Consider the following 10269-nt stretch of genomic DNA (forward strand, 5'->3'; position numbering starts at 1 on the left):
TATTTTCTTATTTATATATATACACACACGTATTGAATTTCTCTTTCCTCAAGCAGGTTCTTCCTTTTCCTTCCATCGAACGAACATGTTTAACTTATTTTATAAAATTGCCACAATTTAAACTCTTTATGATTATATTCTTATGTAAAATTCTGCATTTTCTCTGAGGGATGTTTTAGCAGGATGAGATTTAGGTTGGAGTGGATAATGTGTAATAGAGAAAGCATAGCTCCACTTACTACTTTTATTCTGTCTACTTTAGTGTCAGACTTTGCTCCTTGGTGTTACACCTCAAACAATTGTGGATATTGATTTTGTTCTTAAGAGTTAAAAAATTCTTTTCAAACCCATTTTAAATATGGAATTATTTGATTTTCTTTTAAAGAAAAGTATATCAGTTCTACATAAAAGTGGTTTAATTTAAAGACTTGACTTTAATGATTAATTAATTAAAAAACTAAATTGGAATAAAAATGATTGAAAGGTTGAAATTATATGTTAATCGTAATAAAAGAATGTAAAATATAATTTGATCTTGAAAAAGAAACAAATTCTTTAGTAATTTGTTTATTTATATGTAGATATGGCCTCTACATGTTCTTGATAATCTGACAAAAAAGTATAGAAAGGAAGGGAAGCCCCCATCTGCTGCTACCTTTATTATTTTCTAAAGATGGTCAAAACATTAAAGTTTAGACTTATTTAATTTAACTCATCTTTTTTTTTTCTGCTCACTTTACCCGTGTCAAGGAATCTTAGCAACAAGAAATTTAACCACTGAGTAACTTTTAGTAGTTTTTGAACAACAAATAACTTATACCAGAATAATATAAATTATATATTCTTCTTTTATCAGCAATTTCTATATATATATATATATATATATATATATATATATATATATATATATATATATATATATATAATAACTACAAATAACAATTATTAGGTGTCAACATCATAAAAGAATTTATTACAGTATTTTTTGAGTGTTTGAGCATGACATTAAATCATTTTCCGAGTACAAGATGTGAGCATTACACAACAATTATTAAGTGATGCTTAAATTATAAGTTTCTCTCTTTTTTTCAGATACTCTTTTGGAAGAGAACATTATTAAAAAATGGTTCAACATTAAACATAAACACTCATTTTAATGAAAATTAAACCTTGACTCCCCGTGAGGGATTAATTATTTTATTAAACTAAGATCTATCACAATCTTTTATAATTAATACTGTGTAACTGATACATGCAAACTACTGTAAAACTTTTTGCACTGTCTCTGATAATTAAACGTGTACATATAAAAAACATATAAAAAACATGTATCCTTGCATTCTTTTAACAGAGAAACAAAATCATACAATGATGCACCAAAAAGCCCCAAAACATGTACTACATAACTTTAGTCACATAATCAAAATACAATCAAAACCAGAAACAATCATGACCCACGCAGTCATGAACAGTTTGAAAGGAAAGAACATCATAACCACAGTCACTCACTGAACATGTAAATTATCCAATCAAGTCCAAGAGAGGTGTCAGGTCACAATTGGACAGCAACTCAAAACTACAAGAACTGTCGGATTGCAACTATATACAACTGACACTTGACCAACAAAAAAAGAAGTAAATTTTATTGCTATTATAACGTGATGATAGAAAAAAAGATTAGTGTAGATATATGATTGCTGATAAAATTATTTTTCCAACCCAAATCCACTAATTCCATCATGCGTTTGAATGGTGCTGTAAGGAGTTGGCATGTAGCCATCGTGCACCATGCCATTACAGCACACTCTCTTTTTCTCTTTCTCTTTGTACTTCTCTGTGTATCCAAACAAAGCGACAAACAAACAGAAAACAATAAGACATTATTCGAACCGTTACATTACACCTTTCTCTCTCTCTCTCTCTCTTTTCTTTCTTTCTCTTACATTTAGAACACCAAAAAGAGATATGCACCCTTGGGACCCGCGAATGTCTCACGACCGTTCGCGACATCCTCGAAAATCCTCCGCAGATCTCGCGACATACGGAGAGAAAGACGAGGGTTGGATATTGATTACTGGATTGTGTCATTTTCGGAAGAGAGAAAAAACCAAGCCCAAGGAGCGAGGTAGGAGCAACAAACCATCCGTTTTTCCTCCTCTCCCAATGCTTTTCTTTCTGGGTTTCTCTCCGTTTTCTCTCTGATCGTTTCGTTTTTCTCCGGAGGCGTTTTCGCGACCCGTTTCCTAGCCGGGTCGGAGCCCCGGAAAATGGGTTGCGCGAGCTCGAGGCGGGCTCTTGCCGGAAGCGATTTCACGCCGCCGGGACTGCTATCGTTGCGATCGAGCTCGCGGAAAAGGTGCAATGGGAAGAGGCGAAACGGCGTCGTGGAGGCGCGTGAGGTAGACGCGGGAATGGAGGAGGGGAAGGAGTGGAAGAAGGGGAGCTTGAGAGGTCCGGTGTCGTTGAGGTTGTCGTGTAGGTTTGTGGAGGCTGAGCAGAATGCCGCTGGGTGGCCATCTTGGCTTACCTCTGTTGCAGGGGAAGCTATTCAAGGGTGGGTCCCTCTCAAAACCGATTCTTTTGAGAGATTGGATAAGGTACTCAACTCATTTATACATTGATATTCAAGTTGAAAAATGATTGCTGACATCTCAAACACTAAATTATTCGAAAGGAAATTTGACAGTAAGATACAATACAATATAAAGAAATTATAGACATTGTTGTGGATGTTTCATGCTTAGAAGTTATTAGAGGTTTGTGCATTCAATTTTATCTTGTATATTCTTTAATATTCTATTAAATATTATCGCGTATAATGAAAATCAAACAATTTTAATAGTAGTTGTTTCAAAGTGTTGTAATTTAATGCAGAAAAGGATACAACTTACTAGCAATAGAGTTTCACCCATGGTAATATTTAATAAACATTTATCAATCATGTTGTTGCGATGAATTATTAGAAAATAGTATCGAAAGTATGTGAGGAATTAAATCTAACTTTTTCAATAAGAATTTGACTTTTAACTTGGTAGTTCACATAATTAATAGAGCATGTGTTGAAAGTTAACCAATATTATTGGGATGAAACTCCAATTTGGATAAGAACAATCTTACTTTTTTGTTCTTGAAAAAATGAATGCTTTATGGCGATTAATTAAGTGTACATGATGGTTGGGCCAAGTTCATGTAGGCTTTAATTTTTGCAATGATGATTTTGTTTAAAGATGGCAATAAGCTTCGTAATGTGATGAGTTGTATAGTATGAGATGGAGGCAGTTTTTTGACTTTTTATAATTTGGTGGGAAATAAATGATGGGATTGGTGGACCATTTGTTTTCTTAAACTTAGTTTTCAATTTTGGATGTAACTTCAGTTGTGTTCAAGAGTCCTCCTAATGTAGAACAAGGCTAAACAACAATTCTTCTAACCAAACATAATGATATTAAATGTTGAAGTTTTTGCATTTAACTATTAGAGAAAAAAAACAAAAAAAACAAATCATTTTGCTAAGGTTCGATGAAAATTTGATGTTAGATTCTCACGAACTAGCAACTAGCTTGTAAAGAACAGAGACAATTTCTTGGCCTTATTACGGCTTCTTAATGTCATTATGTTCTTAACATTTATCTATTTACAGCATTTTCTTTTCTGTAGATTGGACAAGGTACATATAGCAATGTATTCCAAGCACGTGAAATTGAAACTGGGAGGATGGTTGCCCTGAAGAAGGTACGATTTGACAAACTTAAAGATGATAGCATTAGGTTCATGGCAAGAGAAATAGCGATTCTTCGCTCACTTGACCACCCAAACATCATGAAATTGGATGGTATAATTACTTCACAACAATCAAACAACATATACCTTGTATTTGAATACATGGAGCATGACCTTGCTGGCCTAGTGGCTTCTCCTGATATAAAGTTCACTGAATCACAGGTTTGTCTGCATTTTATTACACAATTTTGTGACTCACTAGGTTGGTTACTTTAGCTTAGTGCATTAGATGTTACCATAACTGTTGTTTCATATTTTACTCAACAGATTAAGTGTTACATGAGACAGTTATTAAGTGGAATCGAGCATTGTCACCTTCGAGGTATTATGCATCGAGACATTAAAGTATCTAATATACTAGTGAACAATGAAGGTGTTCTCAAGATAGGAGATTTTGGATTAGCAAATACCCTTAGTCCTAATAGCAAGCAACCCTTAACAAGTCGAGTGGTGACTCTATGGTATCGTCCTCCTGAACTTTTAATGGGATCAACGGACTATGGTGTTTCGGTGGATCTATGGAGTGTTGGCTGTGTATTTGCTGAACTTTTTCTGGGGAAGCCCATCCTTAAGGGGAGAACTGAGGTAATCCTCATTTTCAACAACACACTATAACATTGTTCCAACGAGAATTTACCTTATCACCACATCACATTAATGCATAGGATCCTGAAATTGCCATGTTGTTTTTCCTTCAGGGAGATAAAATTCAAGACTTTATTCATCCTTACAAGGATAATTAATGCATCATTTCATTTGTGAGGTTAACACTAAGTCTTTGTAGGCTTAATTTGTTGTGTGTTCTTATTTAATCTACAGGTGGAACAATTACACAGAATTTTCAAGCTTTGCGGGTCTCCACCTGAGGAATACTGGAAAAAGAGTAACCTTCCTCTGGCCACAATGTTTAAGCCTCAGACTAATTACGAAGCCTCTCTTCAAGAGAGGTGTAAAGGTTTTCCTGTAACTGCTGTAAAACTACTTGAGACTTTACTTTCCATTGATCCCTCCAAGCGTGGGACTGCCTCCTCTGCACTCACGTCTGAGGTGAATCTTTATGCATTTTGTTCTTCTTCCTTTTTCAATAAGATTTATCTTTACCATAAAGAATGAATCTTCACTAGTTAACTATGAGGATGGTGTTCCATGAGTATTTTTCATAGTTGTTATTCTGAAACTGCTGTTTTATTAGGACGCATACTGGCTTTTGGCTATTGCACGTAAGTACGTTTCTGATTCTATGTTTCATGTTGGACATTTTGTAGTATTTCAGCACCAAGCCATATGCCTGTGATCCATCACTCATGCCAAAGTATCCACCAAGCAAAGAAATGGATGCTAGAAATAGGGAAGAAGCGAGCAGGTATATATAATTTCTCAGTTTTCTTCTATACATTATGGCAAAGCTATATTACACTTGGCTTTTTCTCCTGCTTTGACTCTTATTTATAAATTTAGTTATTATTAGTACTACTATAGGGAATGTAAATTAAAGGTTGCATCATCTTCGAAAAGGCCAAGGCCTAAATTTTGGTCACATTCGCGTATATCAAAACCTTATACTGGAGAATTAGCATTCATTATTCATTTAAATCATTCACCAGGTCCAAACTTGAGTATCTTAACCACCGAATTATTTAAAATGGATACTCTTCCTAATCATGGTTTCTATTGAAACAACATGCTTAATTTATTTCCAATTTCTGTGACTGAATTCTGTCTTGTACACAGGAAAAAGACTTTAGGTAAAGGGAGAGAGGCTGTAACTTCAAAAAGGAATAGACGAGTCCACAAAGTTTCCCATGACCATATAAATTTCAACAAACCAGCTTGGAAAGAGGTGCTCTTGCTTTCAGTAACAGTGCCACGCTTCTTGAAGAAAATAACTATTTTTTATTCACTTCTCTTTCTTGTTTGTGAAGGAAATGCAGAATAGTTCTCAAAATATTGGCACAGGGGATGATGGTTGGGCACATGTTGCAAAAGTTAAAATAGGAGCTTTGCATAAAGAGCAACCAAAGGCTTCATGTGATGGAAAGTCTGAGGCTGCCCAAGTGGTGGATGGTTGCAATGGAAACAGTGTATACGCTGGACCAGCACCAGTCTCAGCATCCAGTGGTTTTACATGGGCTAAAAGGAGAAAACCAGAAGCTTCATCCATATTGTCTGATGGTTCAAGAAGCAAAATCAGTGCTCTGGATCCAATCTTTGTAAAAGGCAAATGTGATTTAACAAAACATGAGATAGAAGTTTCAGAAAGGAAACATGGTTTCAACACAAGACATCAGGACAGGATTTTCAGCCATGTATTACCAATATACCAGGCTCCTCGCTTTCAACAAAAATCATTCGATTTAGCTGATAAATACAACTCAAATTATTTCATGGAATTTGATTTCACAGATAAATTGGATACTCTGTTTGATCAGGTAAGTTTGAAATCCTCAGTCGAATTATGATCAAACAAAACCATAGGTTATCATTGTTGATAATGGACAATGTATATGCCACTTTTTATAACATTAACAATGTCAGGTTTGGTAACTAATACTTCATATGTGTTTTTTCATTAATAGGTGGACATAATCATTTCTAATGGATTTACTTTTTTTTTTACTAATTAGTGGTTCAAAAACTTCCCTTGCTATAGTATAACTTAATTCTCCAAATATCAGTAACATCACAATGATTTCCAAATGATAATTTTAGTCCTTAAACTATTAATTTGGTCCTAGCGAATAGTAGCTTTGAACTATTTTGATGTCTACAAATTAACACCAGAGAAGCAATTTGGTCTAATAATCTTTGGTAAACTAAATTATTGTTCTTTTATTAATTTACTTACTGTTCATAGAAATTCTTGTTTAGTAGTGTTGTTTTCACCGAGTGTTGGTTATATATGAAATCTTGATATGAATCAAAATACGTATGTACTGCTCTATTTTAATCAGGTTGCATCTTATTTTATGTGCCAAATATTTACAGGACCACAGAAAATATGGTGAGCCTGTGAAGTTATCAGCGGCAAAAATGATTTCATCAAATAAAAAGGACGAGTTGTTGCAGCGGAATGATATGCGTCAATCTCTTCGTATGTCAACATCGGGAAGAGGTAAAGAGACTACTTTTATCTAGGGTGATGTTACACAAGAAACAAACATATTTCACCTCCATGCATGCTCAACATAATGTTGCAGTATACATTTTTCTTTGGTCTGTAACTGCAGTTTTAAGGGTAAATCAGAAGTTGTTTAAAACAAAATTTCAATATAGCTCGTTATGAATACCAGCATATGAATTTGTGTATTACAGACCAATGACACAAGGATCGATGGAGAGGATTAATCCCACATCTTCAAGGGCTGCATGGCTAAGAAAACATTGTGGCCATTGATGATATCCTTAATGGATATCTGAACCATTATAACTTGTACTTCAGCTCTCTTGATTTGTTCTTTACAGAGTTAAGTGTACATATAGGACTAACTCTGAATTATACATAGGATTACAGTAACAAATTGCAGCTCCCAAGTGTTGGGTGATATGCTTAATGAAAAGTTAACTTTTCTAAGAATTCTTTTACCTTGGTGGCCATCTACTACATGTGTTCATTTATTTATTTCATCATGTTCTTTCAACCCTTGTATATGCTGCATTACAGATATTGAAAACTTGAAAAGAGAGAGAAATATAAAAGTATTATTCTAAAAATACTCTTGCAAATAGGCAATACAAAGTACTCCAATGAAGTTATACCAAAGCAATATTCTATATTTCTGCTTTGTTGATTTAAAAGTACTTAAGGATGAGATAAACCACAATTTCCTTTTTTATTGTCTTTGTGGTTCTAACACTTACATATATTGTAGGAGATTACTTCGTGCATTCTTTATGAAATCGAAAATGTATTAAAAAATTTCTGGATTACAGTTTCCAGAAATATTCTAAAAGAAAATATTTTAACTATTCAGGATTATTCATTCTATAACAACTTCATTCACCATGTCCTCTTGGCTACAAAAAACACATTAACGGTGTGGCCATACTTGTTGGAATTTGTCTTCACTGACGACATCATTGTTGGCACGAAGCACATTGGCGTGGCGTATGTACAAAGGTTTCGTAGGAAATTGCTTCGGTCACCATTGCAGTTTTGATACAACTTAAACTCAAAATATCAGTAGGTTATTGACCATGTAGATGATGTTCTCAATCGCAATGCCAAGAAAATCATTCAGGAAACTAAAACTGAATGTTTTCTCTGACATGCGTGAGCCGACATATCTTTTTGCAGAACGTGTAACCCATGTACTTATTTGAAACATTCTAGATTTATATTCTAGAAGATGTACAGATTTTACAAGGTTATTTTTATTATGAAATTGCAAGCCTCAATAGTAATGTCATCAGTTTATGGTCATCTCAATAAGCTTGGAATTGGGTCAATGAACATGTGGTGAAAGGATAAAATATTTTTATTGTAAAAGAAAACATTTATCATATAAAAAGCATAGAAGTTATTGAATGTTAATTTGTTTACTAATTTAAAACATTTAATGGTATAAATTTACTGCTTGCACTCTCTGTTTATGATTACAAGTTTTAAAAGGTTATGAATTCGTAGAAAAATGTCACTAAAAAAATACTGTAGAAACAGGACCGTGTCACTATCGAAGATTGAAGTTATTTTATATGAACATTGGTAATGACTATGTATTATGAAAAATGTTGTTTCACTGTTTGCTGAATAATATTATCAGTGTGTGTTCCACTATCAACTGAGACAGTAACTTGACATCAAGCACCAATATCTTTCTTTTCTGACCCTTTCACTCATACTCCAATTATATCAGTAATTGCAAAAACTTATGTGTCACAACTAACACATCCTATATCTATCCTCATCAATAAATAATCCAAAGAAAGTGGACAATTACTACAATTCCTGGGGTCAGAAAAGAAATCACCTATATGCCTTTATCTGTTTTTAATTATCACTCAGTATAATTTAATTAATAAAATAAAGAATTTAATCTGCTCGCTGTTTAAATTCTCTTTTGCTGTCAGAATTTCTGTGCTATCCAAAATCCTAGTTGATGGCCTCTTACAGTCTAAATTTGGAGGAACTTTCAAAAAAGTTCAGATCATAAAATACAAGTTTTCACCTTATAATATCTTAACTAATAGAAGTGACAAGTTGCATGATAAAGAAAAATATTCTATTTTATCATGTGTAAAGGCTATATAAAACTAAGGAAATGAAGTAACAAAAAACCACTAAAACAGTCAAGACAACAAAATTTAATACTAGTGATAGATCGTCTAGTTAATCTTAACCCTACCAGACGCTTTCTAGTATAGACTGTGTTTTTATGTTTTTCACCAAATGATCATGATTTTAGGCCGAATACACCACTCTAAAAGAATAATTGTGTTTGAGAAAATAGATTATACTAGTATATCAATATTCTGTATCTAACTATGCACCTGAATTGCCAGCATTTTTTTGTCAATCACAGTGTTATATTTGTTTCCGTATACATTTTATTTTAAATCTGTGTCAACACTAAAACCAATGGTAGAGCTCTGCTCACCATCCTCGTATTATTGATATTGTAGAATATAAGAGAATATTGCTGCACTAACACATGCACCCACTTGAAGAGACAGAGAGAGAGAGGAATATTTCACTTAACTTTATTCAATTGATGCTATATTATGACTCTTACAAGTGGTGGCATATTTGTAGGCATAATTTTCTTATCAAATAATGAGAAAATAATCCAGACAATATAAAATAACATTGTAAATCAATTTGTTAACTTTTGTAATAAGTACTTAATAAAATATTACCCTACTATGCTTTCTTATTGATTTCCGTGAAGAAATTAAACTCAAATAATGTAAAACATATATAAGAACTTAGTAATGAAGTAAATTTAGTTTCCAATAATGAGAAAAATTATGCAATAAGGACAATAAAATATGAGACAATAATATAGGTGAGACAGCTACGAGAATCTTTACCGAAACTCTTGAATGCATATTTGTGATATTTAAAGAACACGTTAATATTAAATGCTGCCGTACATAAAGCAAATGTTTTGCACTTGCAAAAGCAATAATAAGTGAGCAGTATTAATTAATCAGTGGATTTTAAATCTAATTCTTAGATAATTTATTTAGGATTAGACATTAACGATCGATTTAGGATTAGACATTAACGGTGGTATGAGTTTGACAGTAATGTGATGATAATCTCGACGATAGTATGATAATATGAAACATCCAACAAATAACAAATTTTGTTATAATAAACTTTTAATGATTCTGATATTATTTTTAAAAATGAATCTAATTTAATTTTACAAAATTAACTTGAAATGCAAAACTAATTTGAAAGATGAAGTTTATATTATTATATATTATAAATTTATCTTATTTTAGTTGAAGTAGAATTTTGAACATATAACACATAGGAGAAACATC

At 32.9% G+C, this 10269-nt stretch overlaps 1 protein-coding gene across 4 annotated transcripts; it reads left to right on the forward strand.

The window, feature by feature from the left end:
• Nucleotides 1–1440: 1440 nt before the first annotated feature.
• LOC108326994 (cyclin-dependent kinase C-2 C) lies at nucleotides 1441–8174 on the forward strand. Of its 4 annotated transcripts, none has more exons than XM_052873086.1 (10): nucleotides 1557–2125; nucleotides 2224–2597; nucleotides 3658–3942; nucleotides 4048–4365; nucleotides 4600–4827; nucleotides 5046–5143; nucleotides 5512–5620; nucleotides 5703–6209; nucleotides 6766–6892; nucleotides 7752–8174. In XM_052873086.1, exons 1-10 carry the CDS (start codon nucleotides 1789–1791, stop codon nucleotides 7766–7768), a joined length of 2400 nt encoding a protein of 799 aa, XP_052729046.1. In that variant the 5' UTR covers nucleotides 1557–1788; the 3' UTR covers nucleotides 7769–8174. The 4 variants fall into 4 exon arrangements, with proteins under 4 accessions (XP_017416126.2, XP_052729046.1, XP_017416125.2 ...); XM_017560639.2 differs by lacking the exon at nucleotides 7752–8174 and adding an exon at nucleotides 7093–7354 and having other exon boundaries at nucleotides 1561–2125; XM_017560637.2 differs by lacking the exon at nucleotides 7752–8174 and having other exon boundaries at nucleotides 1441–2125; nucleotides 5712–6209; nucleotides 6766–7354.
• The last annotated feature ends 2095 nt before the right edge of the window (nucleotides 8175–10269 follow it).

Source organism: Vigna angularis, chromosome 2 (assembly GCF_016808095.1).
Source record: "Vigna angularis cultivar LongXiaoDou No.4 chromosome 2, ASM1680809v1, whole genome shotgun sequence".
Taxonomy (NCBI): Eukaryota; Viridiplantae; Streptophyta; class Magnoliopsida; order Fabales; family Fabaceae; genus Vigna; species Vigna angularis.